Source organism: Astatotilapia calliptera, chromosome 5, assembly GCF_964374335.1.
Source record: "Astatotilapia calliptera chromosome 5, fAstCal68.1, whole genome shotgun sequence".
Classification (NCBI taxonomy): Eukaryota; Metazoa; Chordata; class Actinopteri; order Cichliformes; family Cichlidae; genus Astatotilapia; species Astatotilapia calliptera.
Genome location: NC_137426.1, coordinates 9,689,237 through 9,707,691, shown reverse-complemented (window position 1 = coordinate 9,707,691; position 18,455 = coordinate 9,689,237). Strand labels below are relative to the sequence as shown.

The window sequence follows — 18,455 nt, the reverse complement described above, 5'->3', positions numbered from 1 at the left end:
TCTACTTTCACTGCCTAAGTGGTGCTGAAGACGAAAAGGGAAAATTGGCCATTAAAAAGGTTTTATCCTAGTTGATCTTGACCAACAAAGCCAGTGAACAGAAACTGAGAAATAAATATGGAGGCAATCAGACAGAGCAGGCAAAACGCAGTGAGGATATGAAGTGGATCAACATACTTTCCCTGAGTGGACAACATTTAATTGTATAATCCCATTTAGCTCAAAATACACCATGACTGAGGACACCCCTGAGATGTTCCAATCCACCACATGCAGTGAATTACATGTAGGTCAGAAAACAAGCAGATTAGTGTAATTATGCATGGATGTGGATCAGAGTAGCTTGCTGCACCATCTTCACATGCCTCTTATTGGCCCATATTCCTTAAGGAGGAGCCGCTGCCTGTCCCCATTAGTAGTCCTTGAACAGGCCTGACAGTGTTTGGGGAGGCAGCACCCATCAGGTTTTACCCTCCCAGCACACAGGCGCTAGGGGATGCGCTGTAATTACAGGTGCACATAAGAGAGGCAGCAACACACCGCTCTGAAATGCAGGTGGGTGGTTTGTTGTGCTGAGCTGGATCAGCACTGCTGCAGTCCGCAGGTTACACGCTGCTGTGCTGCTTCAAGTGATCAGCATCTCTAAGCACGCTGACCAAATGCCACCTGGCAGAGTGTGGATAGGGCATGGCACAGGTAAATGTTGGGTGCATTGATGTTTTGAAAAGCCAAATCGATTTGCCTGAGAGGGATTCCAATTGACAGGAAAATGTGTGCAATTTTGAAAAATGTCCTCTTTGTCCCACTGGTTGAGAGGAGGCATACTACAAGCAGAAGAATTTTACAGATTCAAAATTGTTGCTAGCATTTGAGTGTGTGTGTGTGTGTGTGTGTGTGTGTGTGTGTGTGTGTGTGTGTGTGTGTGTGTGGTCTTATTTAAATATCTGTTGAACTTGATCACTGTGAACAATATGCACAGAGATGTGTTTTTCTCTGGGAAGAAGCTCAAATGCTTAAAAGCACTAATATTAATAAAAAATATATATATACACATATGGAATAAAGAATGTATTCATACAGGAGATAAAACAAAACAAAATCACATACTGATTGTGTATAATTTAAGGATTCGTTTAAGGTCTACTCTAAATGTTCTGCAATTTCCAGAGCAGGAAAGTTAATAAACAACTGCTTCTTTGAAAAGCAGTTATGATTTTAAACCAAACACCTGTGTTGTTTGGTGCTGCGATTCACATCCTTTTACGGCAGCTCAGAAAAACTCAACATGTTCTGTAGTCATGACTTCCAGCAGTAGCTGTGTAGTTTAAGATCCAACGCCAGCAACTATTATTTCTGCTGGAAAAAGGATAGGATCATATTTTGTATGGAAATGCCCCAATGTTGAATAAGCTATGCATAGAATATGTACCTCCCATCATATTCTTGATATATTACCTAATATCATTTTATAGTGTCAATTACATTGTAATAAATAGATCTCGGAACAGCTTAGTGCACTACAAGAGATAAAAATTGCAAGGACTATATCCTTTAGTTGATGGAGTACACTGTTATGACAGAGAAGACTGATTAACTAGTCTTAGGAGAAAACAGAGAGCAAAACATACCTCGACAAACAGTCCCATTTTCCACAGGCTCATTCCCAGCTTTGCACATACAGCGCCCGATAGGTACCATCCACTCTCCATCGCCGTTGCAGTACAGCTTAATAGGCACATCCACCTCCTCTGCATTTGGGATACAAACCCCTCTTGCTGCCACAAGGGAGGTGCTCTCTGCTCCAGATAGGGTCTCCTGGAATAATGCCCCGTTAGTGATTATACGAGGACACTTCCGGTAGAAGACACGAACAGCGATGAGAGACATGCAGCCGCCATAATCTTGGAAGGCCAAGTAAAAGCCATTCCGTGACACTGGGCCAAAGCTTCGAACCTCAGTGTTAATCTTCATCACTCTGCCCCCAAGGTCGACCTGGGAGAAGCTCTCATCTGCTGCAATGGTGTCAACCTTGATCCAGGGGTTCTCCATCCACGGTGGTGATGTTCTGGTGGCTGAATCAGAATCAGATTCATAGTAATATAGGTTAAAAGTCTCTTTACAGGAGCCTGGAACATTAGGAATGCTACTGCAGTCCCTAACAGAGAACTTCATCTCCACGTGGATTCGCTGCGCACCGCGACGCCGGATGTATTTTGTCCGTACCCAGTTGTTCTGATTGGTGTCGAAAACATTACAGACTTGGTACGTCCGGATGGTGTTCATGTTTTCATCATAACCGCTCACCTCTTCCCACTGTTGATCAAAGACATGGAATAAATTTTGTGTCAGCTTTCAAAAACACTTTGATTTAAATACATTAAAACAAAATAAAGCAAAAAACCTGCAACAGAGACACTCGTAAGCCATATTCAATAATGTTTTCTGATCATTTCTAATAACAGAAATTATCATCAAGTCCCGGAGCTACCTAGTTTCCAGCAATAACAGGTATGTTTTCATTCACTTCTAATAACTTCAATTACTGGGAGTAATCAGCTTAAAACAATATTTTGATTCTAATGACTTCGTGGTAAGAGGAAACATAATATCTCTAATAACTTTACAAGGATGCATTCCACTAGCTTAAAGAACAAATGAGAACCAGCCCTCCCAGCATGTTCAAACACGAGTATTACCTTGAGAAAAGGAAAAGCCTTCTCCAACTTCTCAAGGTAATTATTAAGAAATTAAAGTATGTTTCATGCTTACTTTGAATCATACTTAACTTAATTTCATTCGATACAGTCAATAAAATAACAGTTTTCAAAACAATAGTAGCAATAGTAATAGAAAGAACTTCTTCTACTGAAAAAAGGCTCACTCTTCAGGGCTTCTAAAACGTTGCTCGGTTATTCCTAATGCTTAATTTCTGGATACTTTAGGTCAGGGTATGAATTGAGTTTCAAGCTTCATCGGGCAGCAGTTTTTTGCATGGTAGAGTCTGTCAAGAGTTAAATATAGCATTTAAGAGTACGTGTTAAACTTTTAGAAAGAATCTCATTTGGGGAAAATAAATGCATTTTGGGTGGTTATAGAAAAGGAAATCTTTTTCCACAGGCTTAGACTTCTTATATTCGACTGCTCCTTCCCATTTTCTCAGTAAAGGAATATTTCACATGCTATACCGCTCAAAGAGAAATTGGAGATGTGACATTAGTCACTTGAACACAGCAGAGAGGCTCTGGTTTATATGATAGCGTGTCCTACTTTTTTTTTTATTGTAACTTAATAGGACACATTCAAAGCACATGCTGTTATGGGGTATTGAAAATGTAGTGAAAGCGCCTTTCACTATGGTGAAGCACTGAGAAAACATGACATGAATTTTCCACAATCAAAGTCACACTAAACTGGCATAATCATATTACACAGGTAATCATATAAAGAATAATCAGGGGGCAAATTTTACTCCAGGTTTTTTCAGCATGCTGTTCCACTTCAAAGTCCACATTCTGCACACCAATTTAAGTTCTCGCTCCAGCTATACAGAGTCCAGATGCAGCCTCTGTGGATTTCCTGCCCCTTGGCTAAGGATCAAACCAGCTTTAAACACCATGTACTCTAACCACTATGCAGGCCATGACCTTGACCCCAGCATCTCAGCCAAGAAAAGAATCCAGTTCTCACCCCCATGAACCACTTTGCATTGGCTGCTCCTGCTACGGCTTCTACCATTCTTCCTCCCCCTTCACTCTTCACTTCACAGCTGATATAATTTCTCAAATTAGTGCCCACTTAGTGAGGATTTTGACAGATTTTGACGGTTTGGGAGAAAAAAGTCACCCCTCCTGTTACAAACTTGCATTCTATCAAACACTTTTACTAATTAAAGCAGCTTTAGTTCTTAATTCCCATGTCCCAGTTAATCATTGCTAGTGTAATGCTTGGCGTGACCCAAACAATCACAGAAGCCAACCTAAACAGAAAAGTCTGATGTGCAGCCAAAAATAATACTAATAATGAGAGAGAGAAAAAAAGCTGCATTAAAAAATTTAATAAAAGCTTAAATGGGCCAGTCATCCAGGCAGCACTGAAAAAAACTGAAGTCTCCCTATTAAAAAAGAAAAAAAGTGTTTCAATTGAAATTTATATTTATATTTCTCTTCTTGACTATCTATTTACAAATGAATTTCTAGCGTTAATCCTTATGTTGATTATCTCACTATAATTATGAGGATTTTCCTTCCGGTACCTTTAGAGATCAGATTAAAACCTAATTAGTTGGAAGGCATGGATGTATGTGCTACAGTTCACGGGTATGGTTAACAGGGAAGGAAAAAAATCTGTCTTTTGCCCAGTATTGGCAGACATCATCATCCCAGGTCATGAGCACCCATTGACCTTCCCACTTGTTGAGGAGCAGTAGGGAGGCTGTGGGCCAATTAAATAAGAGCGGACAGCTTGCTTGTAGTGAGCAGAGCATTGGGCAATCACAGTTTAATAAAATGAATGTGGAGACAGGTGGGGGTTGCTACTAATGAGGGATGCAGACAGGGGAAACTCCAGGAAAGTGTTGGCAGAGATGTGGGGGAAGGGTTGAATCTGGCTAAAAAAGACCCCAAACAAAATGTGTTTTGATGAAGGGCCCCTTTTTGTCCTGTCACGGCCTCTTTGCCCTGCTTTCATCACAGCCAGTGGAGGGAAGCAAATGGGGCATAATAAGACCCTAACGATCAAGCGCAGAGTGTGAAATTAGAAGAAACGTCTTCATTTTCACAGCTTTTTGCACTGGCTCTTCACGGAGAATGCTGTAAAAGGTGGTCGTGTGTTTTGAGTACAGCAGGTGAAGGTAGCACTGATGGAGGATGTCTAGAGAGATTAGATGGAGGGAATGAGCTGCCCTCAGATGACGATGGAAACAAAAACTCCTACTCATTGTACCAAGATCCTGATACATTTGGCCAAAGTTTTCTCAGCAAAAGTCAACAAGCAATGGAATAAGCGCACTGAACAGTACACTAATAGACCGTAAAATAAGCTCCTTTGCATTTGTGCGTGATTTGGGGTAATTTTTCAAAACTGTTAGACATGATACTGCTTCAAGATAAACAAAAACTAATGGTTTTTCACGGTACACATGCTTCCTTCCTCAGAGAAACATCCTCTCATGATGAAAAACCAATGGTGTGAAACCGAATGCGCGACTGGTTCCAAACAAAAGCACACTGTTCTGCGTTTTAATTGCTCTCGTTGGGGTCCTAGCTCGAACAATCTTGGGTCGAATGGTGCAAGAAAATAGCTTGCTATGTTTGGTTGAACCTGCTGGATGTTACTCATTGGTTAATCCAAACGTACTTAAACAAACACTAGTATTTACCTGCATATAATAAGTGATTACTCTGACAAAAAGCAGGTTTTAAAAACTATGATAGAATCTTTGAGAATCCCTAGCAGTGGCATAGGAAAGTAAATTGTTACATTCATGGCACAGTCTAACTACTTTTCAAATACACTTCTTGTTACATGAAGTGTACTAGAGTCCAGGCAAGTAATTGCTCTTGTACTTTACACAGAACCTCTATTTTCCTGCCAACTGTTGTTATGTTTTCTTAACAAACTATTTACAGGTCCACTAACTGCCGAGGAGTCTGATTTAGATTACTCTGGAAAAGCAACACTGAGAAACTATTGTCTTAAACAGAAAAAAAAAAGCTTCAGAGCGTGAACTCTCTCAGGCAAATTTTCTTATAATTTCTTGAAGTAGTCTTTAGGAATAGTTCTCCAGGCTTAATTGCCAGCATTTTGGTAATTTTTCACCATTGTCATGTTGAAACAATCAGATATTTTCCAGCCCAAAACCTGATGGTACTTTTCTGTGTTGATGAATCCATAAGTACAATAATGGTCCCAAACACCACTGGCTGAAATGGAGCCCCAAACCATGACAGAGCCACCACGGTGTTTTAAATATGGCTGTAAATGGTAAATGGCCTGTATTTGTATAGCGCTTTTCTAGTCCCTAAGGACCCCAAAGCGCTTTACACAATCAGTCATCCACCCATTCACACACTGGTGATGGCAAGCTACATTGTAGCCACAGCCACCCTGGGGCGCACTGACAGAGGCGAGGCTGCCGGACACTGGCGCCACCGGGCACAACGACCGAGACTGTCCGAGCCGGGGCTCGAACCGGCAACCTTCCGATTACAAGGCGAACTACCAACTATTGAGCCACGATCGTAGGAACTCATGTTTGTATCGCTCTCCTGATCTCCTCTGTACAATGATGATTTAAAACACATATTTCAAATTTGGACTGATCCCTCAATAAGACCTGTTGCCAGTGTTGTTTTAGTCCAGTTCTTTTGCAGTTTGGCACACCTTAGCCTTTTATGCCCATTTCCCTTCCTTTAGAGTGTTATCTTGATAGTCACTCTTCTTTTGGGACCATTTTTGATGTGTCTTCAGCAAACAGTAGTTGCTGCAGAGCCACATGTATCTCTCAGGTATTTTACGTAGTCTTTGCTGGATTTTCGTCCCTAATTCTTAAGATCAAGACTTTTTGATACTTTTCAGCTGCTGTAGGAAGTTTTTTTAGGCTTCCAACTTCTCTAAATTCTTCAAGTTTTTCCAAGGAACGACACAACATGCCATGCCAGGATATACCAAGACTTTGGCCAATGTCTCTTTAGAAATCACCTTGATGTTCAGACAGTTATTTTTGCTGTTTTTCCTAGATTTCACTTGAATGATTCATAGGTCACTGTTAAGGAGCTTAACAAACAAATAAACAAAACCAAAAAAAGGCCTTTCCTCTGAAAATATCAGGTACAAGGACTGGACTGAAAATATATGAAAAATAGCCAGTGTCCAAAGAAAAACTTCCAGGACGTCTAGAAAGGCAGGACAATTATTACTCTTTTAAAAATTACTTGAAAGTCTGGTTCCTTGCAACACAAAAAATGAAGGAATGAGGGTTGGCACAAGACTTTTACACAGCATTGTAGATTGTGCTGGACTCGAGACTGCTGCTCCCCTCTTCTTCTGTAGTTATTTAAGGTGCTCTAGTTCAGTGAAGCTCACTGAGAGTGAGGCCCAGAATCAATATCTCTTGTGCCATTTGAGGAGAGAGAAAGAAAAGTTCACCTGACCTGCAATCCATGTCTCTTCGTGACAGTATGTCTCTACTTTATCTGTAAAGCCAGGCGGAACGCACCGACAAGGCTGAATTATTGACTAGAGCAGGCCCTACAGCTCGGATTATTAACTAAAGACAGTCTTTTCTTTAAGTCCATGGTTTCATATCTCTTCATAAGTTGTTTTTTTTTAGCAAAAATATATAAATTATGTACATTATGTAAAAGATATTGTATACTACCTCTTGTATCCATTTATCGTGTAATTTAACAGTAACTTTATTTAAACACAATTTAAACACAATTAGTAGGCACAGGTGTTCTTTGTTTATGTTTATGCTGTAATAAATAACCCCACTCTCCTATTTCTGATTTAAGAAAACTTTTATCCATTTTATGGCTTTGTGTAAGTGCCATATTAAACTTTTGCAAATATAAAAAGGTACGTAAAAGGGCAGAGAATTGCACAAAATACAACCAATTTAAGTGCGGATGTTAAACATTTCAAGGATCCTGCCATGGAAAATCCAGACCAGACTGCAAAACCCTCAGAATCAAGGTGCTGTATTTGAATCTGCTTAACCAGCTGCTGCCAATCTGGGCATGAAATGTGATGTTTTGATTACATTAACTTATTTGAGAACTGCACTTGTGATTGACAAGTCATTAGCCAATTAGCACACCCTTCCACCAATCCTTCTAACTCTATTAATGAACAAAGTTTGAAGAAAGAACTTGATGCCTACTAGTGCATACCCATGCTATTGTACTGTTTGGCCTGTTCATGATGTTCAAACTGATGGGGGCTACTTAATCAGGAGTGGTAGATATTGTTTATATTTTAAAAATGGGCCATTTCAGCCTACTGTTAGGTAGTCACTAAGTATGCATGAGTCAACTTTTCTAGATCTACAAGAGACGCTATTTTCAACAAACAATAGGAAGCTTACATTAGGTGTTATAGGTACACAGAATATAAAAAGCAAGTAATGCATCATGCATAATTCAACTTTTGTGGCTATATAGTAGATGTTGTGAAATAAAAAAAATTATAGGAAGTGTTAAATGGTCATTTTTGCCCATTGCTAGATAGTTGCTAGGTAACATAATGACATAATAATATCTGCTACAAAAAATTCAGTGATCTAAGATGTGCCAAATTTGGCTGTACAACTCCTGGTGGTCTGGAAGGAGTTTGCAAACAAAGAAGAGATAAAGAGAGATTTCACATATTCTAAAGTTATCTGAAACTACAGATTGATATCATGAGCTCATCAGGAAACTACTGAGATCACTGTCCGGCTTCTTTACAATGAAGTCTTTTTGCAACCACAGAAGTTACCCCCAAGTGCTCTTTAGAAAGAATTCAGTTTTAAGGCACTTCCATGCCAGCTTCATTTTTCAGACTCCGTCTGCTAAATCCGTCTTTTAAACTGTCTGAAGCAGAACAGTCATAGTCATGTTGCGTGACCAGTGTTCAAGAACAGCACTTGCATCTTTCCGTAAAACATGAACGTAGTAACCCTGTGGACCTTGGCCCACTAGATCCTTAAGTTAAGCTCAGTGTAAATAACCTTGGTGTAAAAATGGACTCTGACTTTAAACTGAACAAACAGATTAATTCTGTTGTGAAATCAGTTTTTTACCAATTGAGCCTTTCCCCCCAAACTCAAGAGCTTCTTATCTTTTAATCATTTTGAGTTACACATGCTTTTATAACAACTCAACTGACTATTGTAATGCCCTTTACACATTACAATGGTCATTTACTTCTGTCAGTGATACTTTCAAGCCTTCCAACATGCTACTGCACACCTCCTTAACAAAACCCGTAAGATGGCTCATATCTCCCCTTTTCTGGCATCCCTTCACTGGCTTCCTGTGCATTTTAGGACTGATTTTAAGATTTTATTGTAAGTTTATAAATCCCTTAATGGGTTGGCTTCCTCTTATCTTGCTGATCTCGTAACACCTTATGTTCCTCAAGGTCTCAGATCTGCAGATTAGCTAATCCTCCATGTACCAAAGAATAGATTTAAGAAACTTTCTCAGCCACAGTCCTTAAACTGTGGAATGAGTTACCTCCACATGTTAGGCTGGTCATTTTGTAAAGTATGCCTTTATTCTTCAGCTTTCAGAGTGAACGCTTTGGTATTTAGTGTTGTATTTTGTGATTCTTTAGATGTGTTTGTGCATGTGTGTGTGTATTCATTTGTTTCATGTGAAGCACTTTGGTCAACTTTGTTATTTTTAACTTTTCTTTATTAATAAATGTGGTTTGGAAAGGAAAGAAAAACAGCTACACTGACACGAAAGCACACAAAACAAAACTCAAAAATATTACTTAGTGCTAATGCTGCCATTCACTTTCAAAATCATCCTCGTGACTAAACTGCTTCCAAAGATTTCCACAAAAACACAAGTGTTATGTCATCTGTTATATTTCTCTAGTAGGACTACTATGCTTGTACAACATATTCAAACTGCATGTAATGCATTCAAGTTGGCAGAAAGTTTTCTTCTGGATCTGTGCAAATGGAGAAACTTAACCAGCATTCAGACAGTCAGTACATTTGTTGGCTACAAATAGTCTACCACAAACACGCTCTTTGGGACTGCTGTTGATGCAGTCAGATTTCTGATAGATGGTTCTGCTTGGAAAGCACAATTTGAAGATTGTTGATTGTCATTACAATCATTCGAAGCTGTGTGAATGTCTTTAAAACTGTTATCTTGGCAACCACATGAAAAATCAAAAATGACTGCACCTATTACTGCAGCGAGCAGCAAGGTCATGCATAAGATTATTTTACCTTTCATATGCTATCTGCACATTTTCAGTGATTAAAAGCATGTCATTTTATCATAGATATTTACTGGCAAACCAAGAAATAAAATACATTATAGATAAGTGTTTAGCTGCAAAACAGACACGCAGAACTAAACAGCTTGTTTAACAACCCCAAAACTGGTGAGAATAGTGACACATCACTGACGAACGTACTGTCAGAACTCTAAAAACGTTTAACAGTTTCATAGGTTGACATAACATCTACTGTCTGTTTATAGCATCTTGTCATTACGATGTTTGAATTAAACTGATTTAGTTTCACAGTCCTGAGCCACATAACACATCACTGCTCTATCACTGACAGAAGTAAATAAATTATTCACACAAACATGGAGAAAGAGACCCAGTGGAAAACTCCCGGGGCATAGTCGAGCCATTTGCAGTTGTGGGAAATCTGTCAGAGCAAGAGTGGCTTCCCTAGAGGGACACAGGACAAATGACACCCACTCTCTGCATTCAATTACTACAAGAGAGGCCATGGGAGCCAAATCCTGCAGGAGACTGGGCTTCACCGAGAGGAGAGACTAACCCACACACAGACATAAGTAGAACTGTCTGCTGCAGTCAACTCTAATCGCCACTGTCCATTACTAATGCACAACATGTGAAAGTTGGAGAACAACTCCATCTTTTACCCCAATTCCACAAAGTTATATGTGGATTACGTTAGCATATTTCTATACATAACTCCAAAATTTCATAGACTTAATTGTGAATTACAACAAATCGGTGGTCACTGTAAACTGTAAACAGCATCCCTGTGTTTTACAAATTGCTCGTTTATGTTTAGAAAAAGCATGCCTTGTTGGTTTACCACACAATTACACGTAAGCAGCCGCATTCTTATTTCCAAAGGAATTCTTAGTTATCTTTGATAAATTACAAGGAAACAAATTTCTTTTACAAACATTCTGCAACATGTGCTGCATATTGTCTTTCTGGAAAAGTGTGCACTGCGGTGTGTCCCTAAATGACACGAGATATATCCTGGTACAGCACCACATTATGACACATACATAATGATAACCTAACCCACAGAGTACCTAATTATGCTCTCTGCCGACGCAGGAGACCTCAGTTTTTCTTCCACAGTAGCTGTGTGTGCGCCATGCAGCCATAAGTCTATTTCTAAATGACTACTGTTGTTAGTACTTCAGCGTGGCAATGAAGAGGTCAGGAGGTCTGACCTGATGTTCACACGTCTCTCAGCTCCACTTGACAGGAAAACCATTGACCACTTAACCCTGCTCTGCTAGTGCTGTTTTTCATAGCTGATTTTCATTAGGTCAAGCTCTCTGGGTAACTTTAGATAAAACACAGCCACATCAGTTTCTTTGCAGCACATCTTTGAAGCTGTTTATCCTAATAATGTGTTCTTGAAGTGCATAAGTAAGGTGTAAACTTGTTGAAACAGTGCTACACATTTACATATTACCATTACTTTTGTGCAGTCAGTTTCCTTGTGGCCATCTTCACAAAAGCTGCCCAAAGACCCAGTTTAAGTACTGTACACCGAGTGCAGGGGTTTTCATGTGTGGGTGTGCTTAGGCATGGGAAATGCATTTTACTGCCAGAATGTGAGGACTTTTTATTAGGAGATACTTCCTCAACACTTCCTAAATGTCCCTAGCTAAACTTTGGTTTGGTAAATATTATACTGATTCTTAGTGTTTTTATCATTACTATCAAGAATAATGTGGCTGTCTTAGGCACAATATACTGTTTGACTGTCATTTTCCATAATTAAAAAGGAGAGCTGCCTGGCAATACACAGAGAGAGCTATAAAACTTGATTTACACATCCCGAAGCGTAATATTGTTTCATATAAATCACTTCCAAAGACCCACTGTGGGATGACGATTTTGTGGCTTCATTTGAACGAATTTTTTAAAATAATAATTTGACAGACATTATTCAAGTATCCTGTAAAATAAGATAAGAATAATAACAACTGCCATAACATTTCTGACTTTCAGTAATATCATACTGTTTCTTGTTTGCATTGCCATTATTGTAACATATCACATGCCATGTTAGGATATAGAGTATTTCATGAAGCTACAGAGAACAGTGAAAGCCAACTGCTGGTGCGGCACTCTGCTGGATGTTACTGATCCACGAACTAAGCCCGTGAAGCCATGCATATATATGTGTAAGACAATAGCTTCTGTAAAGCACCTCTTGCTGTTATACTGAGAGGGGGGAGTACGCTCTGTTTCCACACCTGTTGCCCTGGCCCCTAAGGGACAGGCTATCTCCATCACCCTCATTCTTTGCTTTCCAACAGCCCAGGCTTTGGCCAAGCTCAGCCACATCATCATAAAGCCTTAGTGCCCACACCGATAAGGCCAAGCTATACCTGATTAAATCCAAGGGTTTAAGGACTTTACATTTCATTGCACTCCCAATGTGGAACTTTTCCAAAGGAAGCAAGAACTGATTTGGGAAAATAAGAGCCCAAACTAAAAAAAAAAAAAAAGGAGAGAGAGAGAGAGAGAGAGAGAGAGAGAGAGAGAGAGAGAGAGAGAGAGAGAGAGAGAGAGAGAGAAAATCATATTCATAAAACTGAATATGATTTGGAAAAGAAAATAACCACAAACTCAGGCATTACACCACATTTAACTGGAAGACATGTGATTATTGAAGAGCTTAGAGGTCTTTAGTTTGATGTTTAGACTCTAGTTTTACTTATTTTGGCAACCATGAGCATTTTAACTGCATGCACAGAGTTTACAACGGGGACCTTTTCATGTTTCTTTAAATATTCAACTTCTTAGTCTAGAGTTTCCACTTAATATGAAATCTCATTATTAAAAAAAATGGTGAATGAATGTTTTGCTGAATCAAACATTTTGCAAAGATGAAAGAAAAATGTGATGTAAACTGTCTTTGGAGTTTGCATTAGCTCGCTCTCTGCAGATTGAATCCAGAGCTGGCAGGAGAAAATGTTTTGGTATTGATTGTAAAAAATTAGCATGGGAAGAGACAATGTGCCCTCAGGTTGGTAGAGATGAAGCAGTCCTAAATTTTTTACCGTAGAGCTTTGAAGTTGTATCATGGAACTGCTGACGGCCAGCTCTCATCGCTGCATTTTCTTTAACTTTTTTTTTCTGTGCAAACAGACACAGCGTGATGGAGTATAATTTGAACCATCTTTAATACAAACCACAGAAGCATAAATAATTGAATAAAATCGGCAGAGGTTTTTTGAAATGCACCAGCAAATAAGCCTACAATGTTTTTCTCTCTCTTTTGGATCCATTCTAGGAAGGCAAAAGTCTGTGGTGGAGAAAAAAGTGGAGGAGACTCTGGTTTTGGCTGCTTGAAGTGGGCCTGGCTCGCATGTGGCTTGGAGGAACCAACGCGCTGGCAAACCATGTGGAAATACTGTGCATCAAACACCAACAAGGCTCATAACACATTGCTTCCAGTCTGGCATTAGAACACACATATTTAGCTTTAAATGAACATACTTCACCCATAAAGTGCTTGCCTTGAACCAGAAAGTTCAGATGAGGCTAAAATGTACAACATCTTATTAAAAAAGCTACGTCATTCTCCAACTCCGAGTCTGCCAGCACATCTAAAACCTGCCTATTGTTTTTTTGTCATCATACTTAACCTGCTCTCTCCTCTCCCTAGTGCTGATTGGCTGCAAAGATTGTCCTGCATGCATAAAAAGCCAGAGAAGACCACGGGGTCAGAACTCTCTCTCATTCTCTCTGGTCCCCTCATCTCTCTATCAGCACCGGGATTATTCCTCTTTTTTTTTTTTTTGCTTATAATAATTTTGCTTACATAATTTTGTTTATTAATGAGTTGGAAGTCCCGTTTTCAGTTTGGGTTTTATTAATTTACTTTACTAATGCTAACTATGGGGACAATGCTGAATCCAAATAGTCGTGTTGTTGGTTTTGTTTGTTTTAGCAGGGGTTCCCTTCCCTTGTTTTCCATGTTTGTAAGAAATGAGTTTCTACAGCAGTGATGGGACATCTTGTAGGTTTGTTTCTTTTTTGAGGCATGTATTTCTGGACCCTAATATATTTAGGTGCTCGTGCTACTTTTGTCTCCTTGTTTCACTAATAACTTTCATTGTAATCTACCGTTGCATCAGTGAAGCTTCTGCATCTGTTAATTTGTGTGTATTTGCAACACTCTGGCTTGGTTATTTTGGGAATATTTTCCCTCCGCCTGTTACTTTTGAATAACTACAGGATTTATGTGAATTATTGATGTTAATTCAGCGATTTATTTTGAGACTTTACTGAAGTTGTATTTTTCTTTTCAGCTAATTGATGCCCTCAGAGCCTTCAGCTTTCAGACTGGAAACATACATCCTCTCCACTTTGAGCTTTAAGATTCAAAATGTTCCTTTTTTTTTGTGATCAACATTTTATTGATTTAAAACGGGGTTGGGGGGGGGGGGGGTAAAATGTTCCTTTTTGATAAAGCTCATATGCTTTTGGCAAGATCAGGTGACCCTGGTCCCTTAGTTATGGTAGTATTGGCTCAGACTGTTGTGGGACTTGTGAGACACTGAGCGTTTCTTCTCGGCTTACCTCTTTCACTTCCAAGGTGTTAAATAACACTGCAGCGTGTCATTAAATTTTGTCTTCTCTTTCTCTCATAGTTTGTGTTTTGTCCCGTCTCCCTATGTCTCCCTATTCCTTTTTCTCTTCTCTTTCTCCTCACCCCCCAACAAGTTGTGGCAGATGGCCGCCCCTCCCTGAGCCGGGTTCTGCCAGTTTTTTCACAAAATGCTTGCTCGTAGAGGATTGTCCGATTGTTAGGATTTTCTCTCGAAAACTGTAGGGCAGTATAAAGCATCTTCAGGTAATTATTGTTGTGATTTGACACTATATTAATAGATCTGAACCAAACTGATCTGAACCTAATTTTTAGCTCATGGCTCATTGAGGAACTTGTCCTCTACAGTTTGTTGCGTTTTTTTTATGTCCGAGCTGTGTTTTTAACAAAGAAATGTGGTTTCATTTAGAGGGCTTTGCAGTTTTGCCGAGCCGTGATAAATTTAATCACTGCATTAAAGATCCTTTGTTGGCTATCGCTACTCGTTCTTCTGTGCCTGTTCAAAGAATCTAAAAAGAAAGCAATCAAATCTGAACTACGGACTGCTATGGTATGAATATTTAAATGCTACGATAAAAACGTACAAAGAACACCACAAGTGTGTGGAGTTTGTTATTTCTAAATTCAAGTGATTTCCCGCTCTGCAGAGCAGGCAGGCTCAGTGGTTGATCTTTTGGCCTGAGAGTGAGAAACAAAAACACTGACTACCATCATAAAAAAAGCTTTCATGGGAGAGTGAGCAAATAAGCAAAATTAAAAGCATTTAAACAATTAACCTTATCGACTTTTAAAGAAAGGACAGGGGCACTAAGTACAACAGAGGCTATTACAGGTTAATCATAGAACAGCTGGGAGGGAAAATCTATTTAATAAAGAACTAGGACGATTCCTTGTTCTGTTTTTTGTACTTCTTTCTTGATTGAAACACTGATGTCAAACTGAGAACTTTTATATTTAGTTCTTGAAAAAAGTGCTACATGGCACAATCTGTGGCACTGTGATAACTGTAATGTTGTGACTGTTATTTCAATGTAAATATGTGACCAAAAACTACATTTTAAAAAAATCTTTGCCACACTTATAAATACTTAAATAATAGCTTAAACGAAATCTTCACTGTCAGAAGTGGCACAAAGTAAAAGCAGGCACTTACACTGTTGTCACTTGACCCTGACACAGGGTAGACAGTCCAGCCGAGCTCCGCCGTGGCTGTAGTGGAGTCCATGAGTGTCTCTGTGGAGAGCCATAAGAAGAGATGGCAGAAACATAATATTACTGGGGTTGAATATGAACTGCTTGAGTCAGACAAACAATTTAAGGGGAAGTCTACAGTATGAAATGTCAAAGTGTTGTAATGCTTACTGAAACATCTGAATATTTCTTTATATTATAAAGGACTGTTTTAAATGTGCTGGAAAAAAGGGGGGAGGATGTCGAATGTTTTCTGTTCCCATTCTCATTTGTCTAGTCAATAAAAAGAACACTAGTTACATTGCTATAAGTTTCATAACAGCTGTGGTGTTATTTGTATGACTTTATAGAAAGAATAGAGCTTAGAGCTCAGAATAACAAAAAACAAATACAATAGAATCTCCATGACAAAGAATAGAGGCTACACCCTATACTGCACTGTATATGAGGGAGAGAAACAACTCTGGTAATTGGGGTCAAACAGAAATGTGCCTCCTATCTGTCATGAGGTCATCTGTGCCACACATTCCTCCAGCCTGAACCAACTGTCTGTCATATGCTTACTGAGCCATTGGCACAGTCGCCTCCTTTGCTCGTTTTGCTTAATCTCTGTACCCATGCCCTCACGCCTGCTTTTCCACCACTTCCTCTCACTTGTGCCACACACTTTAACAGAGGGCAGGTCTAATGAATTTCTTCAGCTCATTATGCCTGTGTCTGTCTTGTAGACTAGTGTTGAACTGCAGCAGATGTAGAGACCATTCATCAGGTTCAAGGCGTCAGCTGCAAGTCCAAAATGCCACAGAGGGATTTAGAAGCCCCCTTGACAAACACGGCTACTAAGCTTAACATAAGTCACAGCCAGTGATTGTTATGCAGGGCCAGCAGACAAATGCTTGCTGTGGCTCTTCATTATCATTGTTGAATGGACTGATGGACTAGGTGCTAACAGCGTGGGTTAATTAAAAGTAGAGTCAAGGTTAGATAGATCTGTTTTTTAAATTAATTAATTCATTTTTACGAGTAATAAGTGAATGAAATCAAAGCCAGAGAGGATCTCTGTCTCACAGGACTTTGTTCAGCCCTGTGCATACTCTGAACAAAATCCGTAGCTCTGTAACAGCCTGCAAGAAATGTTGGAGATTTAAAGTTGTTTCATAACCCTGGGTTTTCTCTGATTTTTATTCCAGCAAAGGCAGCAGCTTTTAATTAACAGGTTCCACACACACTGGTTTATTTCAGGGCCTTGTGCTGACTTTCAGCATCGCACCAGCACTCAGAAGACATAATACCAGATTTCGCATCCTATTCAGTTATCACAAAGTCTAAATCTTATAATTAGGCAGATAAGACTGCAATTGAGCATCTATTGATAACCTTGTGTGTGACTCAGAGCTGAGGAGTCTACATGGGTGTTAGGGAGTGAAATGGTAATTATCCCCCATAATGATAACGATAATTAGTGGAAAGTAAAGTGAGAATAATGAACCCCCTCTGTGGTGGTTAGGGAGTGTTGTGGGGGAACGAGGAGGAAATTTCCCTAGGAATGTAACACTCCAGCCTCCTCTTTCTCTTCTTCTTGTTTTTTCTCTCTCCCTCCATTTGTTGCTTTTCAGTATCCCTCCCGTCACACTATACCGCTTCATTCTTTCTCCAATCTCTCTCTCTTCCTTCTCTCATAGCACACCTCCTCTCAACCCCTTCTTCTCTCCTTTATGCTCAGACTCTCCAGCTATCAGCAGCCCACATGCTGGAAAAGTAGAACCTCTCCCTGAAAGACTGATCACTTTTCTTCCTCCTGCTGTCTACACTCCAGTCCGCGGCAGCCACACCGATTCATTACCTCCCGTGGAGCAGAGCGGCACATAGCTCTCCACTGTCAGCCACTGCCTCGTTTTCAGTGTGAACCCCCAGCTGTGGCAGAGCATGGCTGCTCAGCACGACCCTTTGGCTATTAATCAAAAAGAGGACATGGTACAGAGGTTCTCATCTAAATCCAGCAACAGGAATCACTTATTTTGGTTTGTTCTTGTGGGCAGTTGTTTACAGTGTGAGGATTTGAATTCTGACACTCTTGGGAATAGCACTGACGTATTGATATCAAGCTACCGCTGGTTCATCTGGTTGTTATGATCGGTACCGGTTTCCAGCCTCAGAATGGGCAAGTTGGGGGTCCACATACAGTTAAGGCTTATTAACAGACAGGCTTCGTTTTGGATTTTACTGCCACTTTTAAATAGTTAAAATAACAAAAAACAAAAGAAAAAAAAATGACCATTAATAAAACAGATCACAGAAAAGTATAAAATCAGGTACAATAAATCAGGGCAAGTTTTATTAAAGGCCTTTAATTAGATGATTTAAAATGCCTAACAGACCTCACAAGACTTCCATTAGGCCTTTAATAGAAAAAACAGATTAATAACACATGGTGCTCACGTTACACTGGAAGTCTAAATTACCTGTCTGTCAACTAACTCAATTACAGGATATCAATCAAGGTATATTTGAAACATATGTGTTAAATAATGACTATTCTCTTTGCTGTATTTGACTGAAGAATATTTCCTGTTCTGTGAAAAATGTTATCAAATTTAAAAGCACCCCAATGTGGGCTTATTAAATATTAAAAGTGACTGAGTACTTGGTGTGTACATTATTTCTTCATTTGGAAAAAAAATCAAAACAA

At 39.5% G+C, this 18,455-nt stretch overlaps 1 protein-coding gene across 4 annotated transcripts in view; it reads right to left on the bottom strand.

Annotated features, from left to right (window-relative positions):
• Positions 1 to 18,455, bottom strand: part of ephb2b (eph receptor B2b) — a 120,495-nt gene that overhangs the window by 56,533 nt on the left and 45,507 nt on the right. For all 4 annotated transcript variants that reach the window (XM_026167135.2, XM_026167138.2, XM_026167137.2 and 1 more), the window contains exons 2-3: positions 15,729 to 15,808; positions 1,629 to 2,313 (exon numbers count right to left, since the gene is read on the bottom strand). In XM_026167135.2, coding sequence (XP_026022920.1) covers positions 1,629 to 2,313; positions 15,729 to 15,808 — 765 coding nt within the window. The remainder of the gene's footprint in view (positions 1 to 1,628; positions 2,314 to 15,728; positions 15,809 to 18,455) is intronic.